The 14,504-nt window shown below is 42.3% G+C and overlaps 3 protein-coding genes across 3 annotated transcripts; 2 read left to right on the top strand and 1 right to left on the bottom strand.

Moving 5' to 3' along the window:
- Positions 1-7: 7 nt before the first annotated feature.
- On the top strand, positions 8-5,152 carry LOC117936044 (transmembrane protein 151B). Its single transcript, XM_034858815.1, has 2 exons — positions 8-507; positions 2,625-5,152. Exons 1-2 carry the CDS (start codon positions 388-390, stop codon positions 4,254-4,256), a joined length of 1,752 nt encoding a protein of 583 aa, XP_034714706.1. The 5' UTR covers positions 8-387; the 3' UTR covers positions 4,257-5,152.
- Positions 5,153-7,130: 1,978 nt separating this feature from the next.
- On the top strand, positions 7,131-11,237 carry lrr1 (leucine rich repeat protein 1). Its single transcript, XM_034858550.1, has 5 exons — positions 7,131-7,756; positions 8,750-8,848; positions 9,557-9,809; positions 10,192-10,657; positions 10,747-11,237. Exons 1-5 carry the CDS (start codon positions 7,574-7,576, stop codon positions 11,000-11,002), a joined length of 1,257 nt encoding a protein of 418 aa, XP_034714441.1. The 5' UTR covers positions 7,131-7,573; the 3' UTR covers positions 11,003-11,237.
- A 73-nt stretch (positions 11,238-11,310) lies between these two features.
- Positions 11,311-14,010, bottom strand: dnaaf2 (dynein axonemal assembly factor 2). Its single transcript, XM_034858549.1, has 2 exons — positions 12,055-14,010; positions 11,311-11,971 (listed from the first exon to the last, which is right to left on the bottom strand). Exons 1-2 carry the CDS (start codon positions 13,750-13,752, stop codon positions 11,564-11,566), a joined length of 2,106 nt encoding a protein of 701 aa, XP_034714440.1. The 5' UTR covers positions 13,753-14,010; the 3' UTR covers positions 11,311-11,563.
- Positions 14,011-14,504: the final 494 nt, after the last annotated feature.

Raw genomic sequence — 14,504 nt, 5'->3', positions numbered from 1 at the left:
GATACCTAAGCTACATCTCGCGGTATCCTTCCTCCCTCCTCCGTGACACTGGGTAGTGCACTGGTATCTGGATGAACCGTAGGGATGGATATTGCGGGTACTGTTGCGGTTGTTATTGTTGTTGTTTTTTAATGTAATTGGAATTGGACATTGACAAAAAACATCGCTGACTGCATCATGGTCAATCTCTGCTGCCTTTGCTGCGGTGAAATCCCTCAACCCCGCCCCCCTCCGTCCGGCCAGTCGGCACCCCAGCGGGATCCCCGCTCCGTGCAGCAGCAGCAGCCTGCTGGCTCCGGCCCAGACGGTGTGAGGCTGAAGGGGCCACAGAAAGTGAATAAGAAGGAGTGAGTTCATAATCTGTCTCTGACATGCAAAAAGCGCAGCATGCTCTCCTCCGATCTGGACTCGGCGGAGGACACGGCGGCCAACGCTCTCAATGATGCTGAGGAGGGAGAGGAGCAGGAGGAAGAGGACTCACCGGCTGAGAGCGATGTCCTGGAGGAGGTAAGTGTAGATGTAGGCTACATGCCAGGCATTCATTATTTTATTTTTAAACAAAACCTTGGAAACATTAAGAAACATCAGCTGTGAATAGTTCTGATCAATTGATTACTTTTAGAATACATATACAGGAAATAACAGCAATCCTTAACCATAAACATGCTTGTTGTGCAATACATTATAGGTGCAAGTTCATTAACCTTAGCTTATTAAATTCTTTTGAAAATATAAAGAGCTGGTCTCGATTTCAAACACATGCATTTTGAGTTCTGTTCTGTGTATTGCCATCGTCTTCTGAGCCATCACCACCTTCCACCTGCAGCCTACAGAACAGTCCATTTGTTTCACATAGTGGTAGTAAAAGCCAGTGATGTGTAAAGATACTCTCATCTTATCAAACACATGCATTTTATTCAGAATGTTAAGTAACATTTTTTTTCTCTCACAAAGCCAGACCATAAAAGCGTTGATAGGTGAATGTGTCTGTGTTTGCTCCATGCCTTCTGTCTTCACTGTCATAGTGTAATTACTGTGATTCCATCTGAGGTGTTGTGTGCAGTAAGAGAGCACGAGTTGCCTTACCTCACTGTCCATGTTACTGCTAAGTTCTACTTTATACTGCTAAGTAAACTAAAGTACAATTTTGTTACAATCATCTTGTGTCTTTTTTTACAAATGTCCTATTTGTCTTTAGCCAACATGTTTAGTAAGTTAAGGCTTATATAGTTTTGATAAGTATAACCTTTAATTGACTAAAAAATCATTCCATAGTTTTTTTTGTCGTTAAATAAGTACAATCTATAGTCTGTAATGTCTACAGTCAGGAGGCCTGGACTACTGGAAAGTCAGTCTTCTCTGGTAAACAAGAATTAAATCTCAGTTCCAAATATAACTGAGATGGAACCAGCAAAGTTACACCCCCACGCCTGTGTCAGTGCAGTAATGGATTGGCTGGTTGTCAGCATAAATCGCTTCACTCCATAATACACCAGAGGTAGTCTACAAGAACACAGGATCTCATGGGGAAAATTGTCACCACACGAACCAGACAAAGATATTAGAAACTACCATAAAGTCATTTAGAAGTCATAATAAATGTGACTGACAATATGGGATCACATTTTGAATGTGTGAATCTCCCAAACTACCCTCCTTTGCAGATTCAAAAATAAAATGTTGCAGTAAAAGGGTTATGCTGTAGCTCCTTTTACTGTTAGTGCTACTGATTAAATAGCTTAAGGCCAGTGTGTTTTTGATGACTGGAACAACTGGACTTCTGGTCAGTAATGCAAATGTGAGCATTTCTGTTTTCTGTTTGTCTGCCCTGAGCCAACCACCCAATACTCAGCAGATTAATGTAGAGCAGAGACAGTGAGCGCTTAAAAGCTGCTATCAGCAATATTTAAAGTGTCCTCCCACAAACTAACAATACTAACAATAATTTGCATTATCAATTAGAATCTATATTTTTTCACTACTTATTAATCTATAAAATATCACAAAGTAGTGAATGTAACTAGAGCCCAAGGGGACATCTTCAAATTGTTAGTTGTTTTTGACCAACAGCGTAAATCCTTACATTTGAGAAACTGGAACCAAAGATATTAACGTTTTTCTTGGCTTAAGTAAAACGATTAACCATGTATTACTTCTGTTAAAAGTGCATATGAGGCTATTTAAAGATTATCTAAGCAAGTAACATAAATTAATGTACAGAACAATGTGTCAGTTGTGAACATGGATTTTTGATCTCCAAGGTTTTAAAGATGTTGTCTACATACACAGTACACAAGTGTTACCCTGAGAAATTAATGTGACAACTTTACTGGCTAGTACATCTGCCTTCTTGTAATATATATTAAATTAATTTTAGAGATAGATGTGTGAAAACACTTCGGTTAATATTTATCTATGTTACCTGCTTTGCCTCGCAGCCTCAGGGAAACTGATTTAATTCCACTGAGCTTTCTTTAGTTTGATTTACTTTATGCTTAGGTATGGGAAAACTTGGCAGTCTTTCATGCAGCCAAGTTCATTTGCATTTCTACTGCATGTCGCCTCTAGGTTTCAGGGCTTAATTTCTCTAAGTGCCTTTTTCTTATTACTTTCTCTCTCTGCAGCAGCATCCAGTGAAGCAGTCCCTTGGTGCTTGTGTTTGCCGGGAGTCCCATTGGCGCTGCCTGCTGCTCTCTCTGCTCATGTACAGCTGCTTGGGTGTGTTGGCCTGGTGTCAGCTGACCCTAGTCACCAAAATCAGCTTCAACTCCAACCACACCTTGTCTTTCAAGGCTTCCTCCACCTCCTCCGTGCGAGGGGCCTCTGGGATGGGCATGGGAGGACGCTCAATGATCTACCACGACAGCCCCTGCTCTGACGGCTACATCTGCATCCCTCTGGCCTTCCTGTTCATGCTCTATGTCTTATACATGGTGGAGTGCTGGCAGTGCAGAGCCAGGAGTGAGCTGCAGAGCAAAGCAGACGTGTACAGTGTGTATGAGCGCGTGCTGCGGATGAGACAGGCACACCCTTGCATATGGTGGAAGGCTATCAGCTACCACTTTGTCCGACGAACTCGGCAAGTTACTCGATACCGTAACGGGGATGCCTACACCACCATGCAGGTGTACCATGAGAGAGTGAACACCCATGTTGCTGAGGGAGAGTTTGACTACAGCCACTGTGGGATGAAAGATGTATCACGTGAACTCAGAGGCTTGGAGGGACATCCAGCAACTCGCCTGCACTTCACCAAATGTTTCAGCTTCACAGAGGCCGGCCCAGAAAATGATTACCTCAACCAGAGAGCCAGGTTCTTCTCTGAAATTGAGGGTTTGGATGAGTACATGGAGGCCAGGGAGGGGATGCACTTGAAGAATGTGGACTTCAGAGAAAACCTGCTAGCCTATGTAGACCCAGATAGGATGCCTTGGTACACTTCCCAGGTTGCTTTCTGGCCAGCAGCTCTGCTGATGTTGTCCTGGCCTCTGAGAGTGCTGACAGAGTACCGCACTGCTTATGTGCACTACCGCATAGAGAAACTCTTTGGGTCAGAGTACATCCACAGCAGCCCCTCTCCTCTGGATGAAGACAGGCCTTTGGGGAATAATACTGGGTGTGTCATTCCCAGAGTAGACACACTGGACAGCACTGAAATGGAGTGGCACATACGCTGTAACCGTCAGGTGGTTCCTAGCTACTCAGAAGCAATGCTGATAAACATGAGCACAGCAGACTCTAACTCATTACTGGACACTGAATGCACCTCGTCCTCAAACTGCTTCCTTCTGGACAGCAGCCAGACTGCTCAGAGTTACGGCGCTCTGCAAAGCCAGGAGGACTGCGAGCATCGCAGGGAGCCCAATGGACGAGTTGATAGAGGAGGCAGGAGGAGGCCCATCACCAGCTCCAGCTGTTCCTCCATCTTCTCCTCCCGGGGAGCGCTGCTCCACTCGCAACTATCCTCAGACACGTCTCGTTTCTCTCTGTGCCGCATGTACGGTTCCCATCGCACCGTGGCTCTGTGGAGGAGCCGCAGCAGCAACTTGACTGACCCCTGCTGCGTGGACGAGCAGTGCTGCAGGTCCGACTCCAGCCAGCTGGCACTCAGCGATAGTCCACCGACTTATAGGGACGCCCGGTTCTTCCCAGTTCTCATCGTGCATCGGTCTGAGGGCTGTGGCAGGGAGGATGGGAGAGAAGTGAGGCGATATTACATACGGAGAGGGTCATCCTGTGTGGAGACAGCTCTGTGAAGGACATAAAGACACCGATTGATGAGTCAAGATGGATTCAAATCCCTAATGTTGGATGGGTGTTGGTCACTGTTTGCTTCCTAGACCAAATGACATTAATGAAGATTTATGGAGTTTTTTCACGAAATACCACTGTAAATATGAAATAAAAGAAACATTTTCTCACACAGTCCCCAAAAGGTCAAATAGTCCCTCCCTGTAATGAATTGCACATGTCCATATAATTGCAGTTAAATTGTGTCCGCGGGTGTGTGACAAAATGTTTGCAGTATGTCTAAATGCATTACCTCTGCATTGTCATACCCTACTTGTTGCAGCAACCTTTACACTGTGTATAATGACAATAATAACTAACTAAATGGTGCATACTAATACTGAGACATCAAAACTGCACGGCCTCAGCATCCTACTGTTTTCATCACTTATATTTTTAAAAACCCACAGGATGCTTCACCAGTTCTTACATTGACCTTATATGTGTTATTACATGTGTGAGGATTGTGCCACTTAGGGGCATTGATAAAATAATACAAGAAATAAGAAAAGTTGCATGTTATTACCAGATTGTCTTTTCCTTGATAGTGAAACCACACGGTATCAAGGAAAACACCAAATAGCTTTTTAACAATGAGGGATATGATGAGTGGGAACATAAATTCAGTGTCAAAATGTAAACAATAAAGAAGTGATGAACGATTATATTTGCATAACAGTTTATGAAATCAATTCACTCGTAACCAGTCAGACTGACGGGAAAACTTTCAAAGTGGAAATTACATTAAAGGAGTCTTCTTACAGGATGGGGTTATATCACTGTGGCAAATTGCTATTTTCTTTTTATGTAAGGTTGCAAACAAATGTACAGCCCCTCTCGTGTGTGTTGATCTAGAAGATGAGAAAGCAGAGAGGTAAGAGTTAATCTTCTCCTGTGATCATGATGATCTGAGGTGACGATGTCAGACACTCTCACACAGCTCACTGGTTCCTCCGCTGTCCTCGGGTACAGCTGCAGGGGAAGAAACACTGCAACGACTACGCTGAGATTCAGTGATTGCAACCAACAACTCTCCACTGTGGTTGCTATAGGGCAGTTGGTCCAAATAAACCATTTATGCCAGCAAAAGTTTAAATTCAGGGTCAAGTAAAACTTGTATGACTTTTTTTTAATGAATAACAATAATACAATGTTTTTGAAACGTTTTGTACCGTTAAATTCCTCTTATTCTGTGATCATCAACGTAACGCAGTTTGTCATGTAATTCTGGGATCCGACAGATTTTCTTGTGTAAGTTTTCAAAATGCATATACTGTAAACGTAACTATTGACATATGTAGACAAACCCAGAAGTGCAAGTTTGACATGGTTTTTTTTTTTAGGCCATTAACCTTCATTTTAAACTTTATGTCTACTTTTGAGACTATGAACACAAGAACTGGAGTTAAGAAGATGTTGTGAGGAAAAATAAATAAACTTCTTTCATCATCAAAATAGTATTTAGGTAAAAGCAATATTCCAAAAATACTACATTAGTCTTGCCCCCTAAACTTAAGTAAAGGTACAGAAATATTATCAGACCAATAACATAATTGTAGAATATTATATTATACAGTATATTACTTTTCTGGATTATTATTACAGATGCATTAGTGAGTAAGCAGCAATGTAACGCCGTTGTTGGTTAATCTGGACTTTTTAAAATACTGAATAGTTCAGTTTATAACAATGCATTATGTTTATAAAATGAAATTTTATTTGTATGGAAAATCTGAATGTGTGTCTGAAAAGGAACTACAGCAGTCAAATAAGTGTATTGAAGTAAAAAGTGTCTCTCCCTGGTATAGTTACTGGTATAGTAAAGTCTTTCCTCCTGCTGACCACTAGATGCCACAATTGCTAAAGACTGCATTTCTATTTATATAAACTCAAATTAGTATATATAATTAAAATGTTGACTTTGACAAGAAAGAAAGAAAAGCATTAATTTACTCTCACAGTTTTCCTCAGCAGATGGAGTTTTTGCTCAGTTGTCATGGAGATAACAGTGCACTGAGCAACATTAAATAGGGAGGACCGTGAACAGTTAAAAGCTGAAAAAAAGCTAGTAAGTGGACCTCGAGATACAATATTGTCAAACTTCAATAGTGTGTATGCATCGGAGATTATTATAGAGTCCTTCTTTACATTTATATTATTGTCAGACAAACCAACAAATAACAGTGGTGGAAGAAGTACTTAGATCTCAGGAGTAGCTCAGTGACACTTTTGGAAATACTTTGTAACAAGTTAAAGTCCTGCATTCAAAATTTATTTAATCTTTTTAATAAAACAAGCAAGAATGACTGAGTCCTAGTGTTCTGTCCTTTGTCCTTGCTGATAAAAGCTGCAAGCTAGGTTCCCAGAGTTTTAATCAAAAACAAGTACATTTCATAAGTGAGCAACAAACACCACCATATCAATCAAAGGTAGCCTACTCCCTACAGTTACAACATCATTTGGTTATTTAGATAATTAATATAGTACCTACATACGTTTATTTAAATCATAGCACATATGTTACTTGCATAACCTTTTTTGTTCCTGTAGTAGATATGAAATTTGTGAGAGGACCCTATGACATCCAGCCTAGCTGAGGGTGTTTCTCCCATAGCATAAAGTCAAAGTAGGCTACTGATTATGCAGGATGGCCCATTTCAGAATAATGTAGGCCTGTATAATATTATTGATGAATAAATTAGTACAATTACGAGTATTAGTAAATGTACTTTTTTTTTACCTCCCACCACGTATAATATACAGTATATTGTTCTATAAAACTCATATGAAGACATAAAGTGGTCCGTCCCTCTCCCTGCTTGACGCGGTGGCGCGGCTGGGCTAAAAAAACAACAACCGAGCGCTTCCATGACGTCACTTCCTACGCGCGCGAGATTATGCTAACAGCAGCTAACCAACCGACAACCGAAAACTTATCCTTTAACAATTAATTAACACTGTCAAGCTCACCGCAGCCGCCCACTAAAGGCTTATAGTCTCCCTGCTGTATGCAGTGTCTTCGACAGGCGTTCAGATGCAGCTGCAGCTCGGAACAGAGGGCTGGTCTGGTTGTCATCCATGACGAGGACGTAGCTGTGTCTGTTGTTGTGTCAGTAGTTCCAGTAATTTATAGCTAGATATAAACAAATATATATCTAAACCGGTAATTTACTAGCTATCGTTATTTTTATAGAGGAAGGGTCTTGATTTTTCTCTGGTATTTAAACCTTTAGTTTCATTCCGACTCGGATTTCAAGTGTTAGTTTTTTAGTATTCGGTTGCGATGAAGCTGCAGTGTGATGTCGAGGTGGTGAATCGGATGCTTCCCACGTTTGGGATGAAAAGTCGAGGGAAGGGTGCGAGAGCTGTGCTGTCCATCGGGAAGCATTTGGACAAGACGAGTCAACGCAACAACATTTACATGATGATCTGCACAGCCAAAGACAGAGCAGGCTCAAAGTACAAGGTAGGTGTCTGTTGTCCCACATTATGCTAATCTTCAGGTTTATACTTGTATTTAGATTTCTACTAGAATATGTGTAGCCTACATGCTGTTCAAAAAACACATTTTTTCATAGTGTATGTTGGAATCTAACCTACTCTGTCTGAAAAGTCTGTCTTTTAGCGCCTGTCTCTTAAAGACCCCCCTAAAAAGCCGAGTCTGCTCTGAATGATCTGGGTCTTCCGCGTTGCACTCTCGGTGTCTGCCCGTCTTTGCAGCCGGGGAATGCCAGTAACAGGACAGCAGCGGCACTTCTTACCTGCATATAGCATAGTTGTGACATCATAACTTGCAAAAGTCCTGACGGCTCTTTTAAAGGCATTGTTTCTGAATACGTAGACCCAATCACAGTGTGTGTTTACAAAAGCTTCCGGGTAGAAAACTGCGTCCCGTAGCCTACATACAATTTAACGGCAGGGAACCAACAGGGACAAGGAACAACTGGATATACTCTCATCTCATTCATCTAAAATGCATGTTTGATGCTTTCATATGTCAACAGTAAATCCGTTTATCATGTCATTGTTATTGTTGTCATTATTTGTCAGATCTTGTGCTTGTTTATTTTTTAAATGGGCAGTATCAAATATTGTTTGGAATATACATTCCAGCTCCTTTGACTGTATTTTTGGTTTCCAATTAACTCAATCCTGTGACCTAATAAATTTACTTTTCCAGTTTTTCATTTTCCCAGAAAGACCTAGATTGGAAACCTAATAAGTATTGTTTTCATGGTCTCAAAATGCTGCCTTCAGGTGCTCCTCAGAAGCTTCTGATTTAAAAAGATATTAGCTCTGTAAAGATATAAACCTGTATGTTGACAAAAAGGTTCAAATGCTTCCAGTATTCCTGTCTACACTTGTTGAGACAGTGAGTCACTCTTGGTTGAATCACATTGCGTACCGGCCCTGTTGATTTTTTTCCATCACTGACGTTTGCCAACTTTCTCTTTCACAGCTGAAGGACAACATAGAGAAGTTCTTCACTTGGTTTGTGGCAGAAGGCAAGGCCACTGTGAGATTAAAGGAACCGGCTGTTGACATTTGTTTAAGCAAGGTACGACATCCAACATTGCGCATTTACAGTCTGAGTTTTTGGTGGTTTGTCCAGATCAAGATTTTCAGGTTCAATATTCTTTCATTGAAAAATGTGTCACAACTAGACAGACACATGGTTGTTTTGACTGCAGCTGATGCTGGGACAGTCCCCATAGTGGCCTCCTTCCAGTTGCTGTAAATCTCTGTTGGCTGTTTTGAGAGCAGTGGTGACCTTTCACCTAGATTCTAACATGGCTCATCCTGTCACGTTGAAAGAAATGCACTCGCACACACCCACACACAGACTGATGCCACGTTAGGGAGGTAAACAGAAGAAACCAAAGGTCCTAAATTTTGGTAAATGTGTAAACCAAACTTCAATAAATTAGAGGGCCACATTTTTATAATCATGAACAAATTGACTGTACATTTAATTTTTTAACACCAATGTGTCTTTGTGTGTTTTTATGTGGATAATATTGAACATATTGTGTCTAATCCCTGTACATTACATTCAGAATAACTCACATTTTTATTCCCAGCAGCAAAAAGTTCATCCTGTGCATTCAAAAGAAGTGTCGAGATATTCCAGGCTAGTGGATTTAGGTTAGATATTTCAAGGAATTAGGTCATACATGACATGACCTGAGAAGACATTGCGAGTCCGCTTTTTGGCTCACCTATTAAAACCTGTAACTTAATTTATTCTTTCTTTATTTATTCGTAGGCCGATGCAAACAGCTTAAAGAACTTCCTCTCAGCTGCTCGTTTGGCAGACAGAGGAAGTGACGCGGGCAGCCTTCCTCTCTCCACGCTCACTCCTGTTCGCGCCAGAGACGTAGAACAACCCAAGAAGAAGCTCAGCATCGTCTCCAGGAAGGACTACCCCCTCACCTCCAACTTCCCCTACTCTCTGGAGCAGCTGCAGGTCTCCTACTGCAAACTGTCCCGAGTGGACATGCGGATGCTGTCCCTTAAAGGTAGAGTGAGTCGCTGGGGTTGTTAACTACTTACATTTTGGCCTACAGAGTGGTGCTTTTACATTCGGTTTCTGCACTTTACTCCCTTCTTCTTTTTATAGAGAAGATTACAGAGCATTGATAAGGAGGAGTCCTATTAAATGTGAAAATAATCTTATCTTGTCTTCTGTGACTCTGACAGTAACTTGAGAAAATAACCTTGATGAGTAGCATGATGGAAAATGTAGGATCCAGTGTTTTATGAACTTGGGACAAAACGTTAGGATATCTCTACGTCTGCTGCTTGGGTTTTAATCATTCTTTACCTTAAATGTATGGAAGTGCAGTACTAAACAGCTGGGTTACCCCTTTTAAGTAATGGTATTTGTCTTTTGTTTTGTAGCTCTCCGCAAGCTAGACCTTAGTAATAACCACATCAAAAGACTCCCCGCCACCATCGGGGACCTCAGCTGCCTGTCTGAGCTCATCCTCCACAACAACCAGCTGGAAGCCTTCAGCGAGGCCCTCTGCCTGTCCACACTGCAGCGGACCCTCCAGCTCCTGGACCTCAGCCAGAATCGACTGCAGTCCCTCCCCGCTCACTTCTGCCTGCTCAAAGAACTAGTGCACCTCAAGCTGGATGACAATGAGCTTGTCCGCTTGCCGTTCCACATCGGCCGACTCTCAAAGTTGAGGTTCCTGTCGGCGGCGCATAACCAGCTAGCTGTGTTGCCCAGTGACTTCCGGAAGCTGAGTCTGGAGAACCTGGACCTGTTTGGGAATCCTTTTAACCCATTTAACCACACAATGAAAATTGCAATACCCCTTCCACTTCAAGAAATGGCTTCCAGAGCTGTGGCCAACCTCAGGTTAGAGTTAAACACGCTCCCTTTATATCATACCGAATCTTACACTGGTACTGTGGTTCCTAATTGTATCTTTCTGACTGACCTCGCAGGTTACCATACGGACCTCACCTCATCCCTGCCCACTTGTGTCGGGACCTCGAAGTAGCTAAGACCTGCGACTGCGGCCGTGTATGCATCAATTTCTACATCGAGACGGCGGTCAGCATGAACCTGCACCAAGTCTCTCACACAGTGGTCCTGGTGGACGACATGGGTGGCACAGACGCTCCCGTGCATCAGCACTTCTGCTCCCTCTTCTGCTACTCTAAGTTTTTAGACAACTCCCTCCAGAGAGGAATCCGATGAGGCAGAACAAACTCTTCTGTTTGACAGGAAACACACTAACACCTGGATATGGCTGTGGATTTTGAAATAGGTCGCTAGCTATGAGAGACTGTCGGAGGCTACAGTTTTCTAGTCATGCCTATAAATGAAAGGACAATATTGACTCTGTTGAACTTTGGTATTAAAAGTACTTCAAGCGACCTCTTTGACACTTTCACTGTCACACATCTTCTTTCCTGTTCTTCCTGCCTCTTAACTGCAGGTACCTCTACTGACCTACTTCTACTAGGCATGGGTATAGAGAAATTAGATCATTCCAAGTTGTGTTGCTGAACACAGTGGCTCAGGCTCTGAGTGTTGGCTAATGGAGTGGGTTTTGACTGTGTTAATGACCCACTATTTTTATATACATGTGAAAAAAATCAATAAAATAAAAGTATTAATCATTTTGGAAGATTGGATTTTGTTGGACACTGCAGATGTTTTTAATTGAATATAACTTGCATTCAAACCTGATGTGATTTAGGAAGAAAAAAAAAAAATCTTTACAACTTGCCCTGAGCCTTCCTCTGCACACAGTCCTCAGTCCAGCTCATACATCAGGGTGTTTTGGAAGATGAACCCAGCAGATGTGGAATGATCACTTATGATCTTTTCATTTCCATCTTTATCAATTTCCCTCAATAACACAGGTGGTGGCTTGTGGCCGTGCCCTGGGTTGTGGGAGATTTGCTCTGTCGGCAGGTCGTCTACGCTCACCTTCTCCTCCCTCTTCTCGGAGCCTATGGCACGTTCCTCGGAGGAGAAAGTCGCCATGTTGCCTGAACGTCCTCTGCTCGAATTGTTTGCTTCGTCTGTTGCAGGCATCTTACCGGACTCCTTGGAAGGGCAGCAATCCTTCATGCTGTTCCGACTAGAAGTATTAGCTGCTACGGAACTTTGGGATTCCTCAGTGGATCCGAGACGTAGAAATGCAGCATCTGTTTCCACCTAAAACAAACAAAATATGAGCGGCTTAGTTTGATCAGACACTTATACCTTTTTGTCAGCACAATTGTTAGGATTTGTCTCACCTCGTTTCCATGTACACTCTCTCTTGTCTTTGCAGTCTCCTCCTTCGTGTCTGATGTCTTCAATTTGAGAGTTGATTCTAAACATGAGTTCAGATTTTCTTCTCCTTTTCCCCTGCAGCTTGAATATTTAGCAGTGATTAAAGCAGGCTGGTTTTCTGTCTCAGGTGAGGCCACAAGCCTGTTATCAACAGGCAATGATTTTTCAGCAGAAACATCAACGACATCACACTGAAGACTTGTCAGACTGAAATCATTTTTATGCTTGTGTTGCGGGGTCTTCTGTAGGTTCAAGATTCCAACTTCGCTTTCATTTCCCTGCTCCTGCTCTTTAGATTTCTCCTCCTCCACTCCACTTCCCTCTCCCCCTTCCCGACCATCCCTAATCTGCTCCTCTCCTTTATCCTGATCCTTTTCTCCCTCTTCTTCATTTTTCTCAAACCTTGTCTGCTGCCTCAAATCCTTTTCAACACCTATTGGCTCCTCCTCAGTTTTCTGGCTCTCTTTTTCCTTCTCCTTCCAGTTCTCCTCCTCTTCCACCTCACTTTTCTCCTCCTGTCTCTCATCATGACTAACACTGGTGTGAGCAGACCCTAGAGCAAAATCGAAAGCTTCGTTAGAAGGAAGAACGGGTAGTGTGACTGTAAGCTGTCCTCTCTGTTTGTTGAACTTTGCCTCTCCTTTATCTTCATCCACAGGGTAGGCTAAGGGCAGCTCCAGTCTGTAGGCCGGTTTCTTGGACTCCAGCAACAACAGTCTCTCTTTTACCTCAAGGCTGGCGTCTGTGGCCGCCTTCAGAAGTGGCATGTCGATGGTAACCACTATTTCTTTGGGCCTGGGGCTTTGGGCAGAGTCTCTAGAATATCTGAAGTCCTGTAGATCAATAAAAGATCTATAGCTTACAGTGTAGTTTGGCTTGGTGGGCTCTTTGGCTTTCTGGGGCTGGATCTGGGAGCTTTTAGGTTTCGCATCTCTGCGGTTTTTTGTTGCAGGTGATTCTGTGGGCTTGGTTTCCTGGGGTGTGGTAGGTCCTTTTTCATCTGGGTATGGGAACGCAAGAGGGTCAGGCTCCTCTGAGGGCTCCTTGGCTTTATATCCAGGTATGGGTTTTCGGATGACGCAGGGCTGCGGGAGGCCTTTGTATTTTTCCTTAATCTCCCTCACGTTGTTTTTATCCAGAGTCACTTTAAAAGCAGTCTGGATCCCCTGAATGGCTGTGCTGTCTACTATATCCATAAATCTCTTGTTCTTGCTTGCAATGTGGAGAGTGTCCGGGTGGAAAATAACATCATAGATCGTTTCCTTGTTCCCTTTTGGACCTGTGTTTTGTCTCCCTGGGTGCAGACTGTGAGGCAAGGACCAGGACTGTCCTCTGCGGCCATCCTCCGACATACGCCATTTACATTCAGGCTTTCCAACTTTTTCATTGGCGCAGATGTTGATAAAACACTCCTGCTTGCCGTTTACACTCGTCCTGAGAGCCCTAAATGGTTCCGGGTGGATAAATTCAATCGTGTTTCCTCTCTCCTGCTCCAAAAGTTTGATCTCCTCTTCATACTTTTTCTTGTTCTCAGGGTCTGATATTTCATTGGCATATTCGCAAAACATTTCCCTGAATTTTTCGTCTTTGAAAGCTTGTGTCAGTCTGTCGACTTCATCCACTGTCATGTTTAGTTCTTTCAGTTTACCTGCGGCCTCCATGCTGATTATGACGAGAAATAGGGAAATTAGCGACCACACAATGTATAAGTCAGAAGCGAAGTACGCTAAATAAAAAATAAAAAGTGTTACAAGCTGTCCTTTCTGAAGAAATGCAGAACTTAGTCTCGTTTTATGTTCACTTCCATGGGTTCAAACTCGTGTTAGACCCTCCAACTCCCGTCCTAGTTGTGGTGACGTAACCTAGCAACGCAAGCCGTTGGTGCATCAAGAAAACACTTCCCCGAGAAACGTTTGTGTTGCTATTTATCAGACAGAGATTGATTTAATGAAAAAAGTTTACTTAATAGATGTAACGTTTTGTAAGAATTAAAAATGCAGTTACGTTTAAATAAGATTAACCAAATAAAAATTACTTATTGAAAAATCCTTTACTTTTATTCAACAAAAAACATGACTTAAACAAGATATTAACTCTAACTTGATGTAACTGCATTTTAACAAAACATCAAACTGTAATTTGATTTAGCTTTTTAGTTTAAATGCCTTTTAACTCACGTTCAATAATTAAAAAAATCCCTCCTCAATTCTGATAAAAGAGTATTTTCAGTGCAGCAAACAAAATTCCCTTTGAGTTTCTTAATAAAAAGAAGGTAGCCTACCATTGGCAAAAGTACCATTTTGGGCAATGAGTGCCAATTGTGAATTGTACTATGATCAACTCTACTGTTATACTGTTTTACTTCTCTAACATGTCAATCCAACAGGATGTTGCTCAGCACTGTAAACGATAA

The sequence above is a fragment of the Etheostoma cragini genome, chromosome 20 (assembly GCF_013103735.1).
Source record: "Etheostoma cragini isolate CJK2018 chromosome 20, CSU_Ecrag_1.0, whole genome shotgun sequence".
In the NCBI taxonomy this organism is placed as follows: domain Eukaryota; kingdom Metazoa; phylum Chordata; class Actinopteri; order Perciformes; family Percidae; genus Etheostoma; species Etheostoma cragini.
Note: the sequence above shows the minus strand (reverse complement) of the source record. Positions and strands in the feature narration are given on the sequence as shown.

Excerpts from the sequence above, each read along its gene's own strand:
- LOC117936044 (XM_034858815.1), top strand. The coding sequence starts at position 388 with ATGCTCTCCTCCGATCTGGACTCGGCGGAGGACACGGCGGCCAACGCT. Across the intron at positions 508-2,624 it reads AGAGCGATGTCCTGGAGGAG|CAGCATCCAGTGAAGCAGTC; the intron begins GTAAGTGTAGAT and ends CTCTCTCTGCAG.
- lrr1 (XM_034858550.1), top strand. The coding sequence starts at position 7,574 with ATGAAGCTGCAGTGTGATGTCGAGGTGGTGAATCGGATGCTTCCCACG. Across the intron at positions 9,810-10,191 it reads GCGGATGCTGTCCCTTAAAG|CTCTCCGCAAGCTAGACCTT; the intron begins GTAGAGTGAGTC and ends TTTGTTTTGTAG. Across the intron at positions 10,658-10,746 it reads AGAGCTGTGGCCAACCTCAG|GTTACCATACGGACCTCACC; the intron begins GTTAGAGTTAAA and ends CTGACCTCGCAG.
- dnaaf2 (XM_034858549.1), bottom strand. The coding sequence starts at position 13,752 with ATGGAGGCCGCAGGTAAACTGAAAGAACTAAACATGACAGTGGATGAA. Across the intron at positions 11,972-12,054 it reads AGAGTGTACATGGAAACGAG|GTGGAAACAGATGCTGCATT; the intron begins GTGAGACAAATC and ends TGTTTGTTTTAG.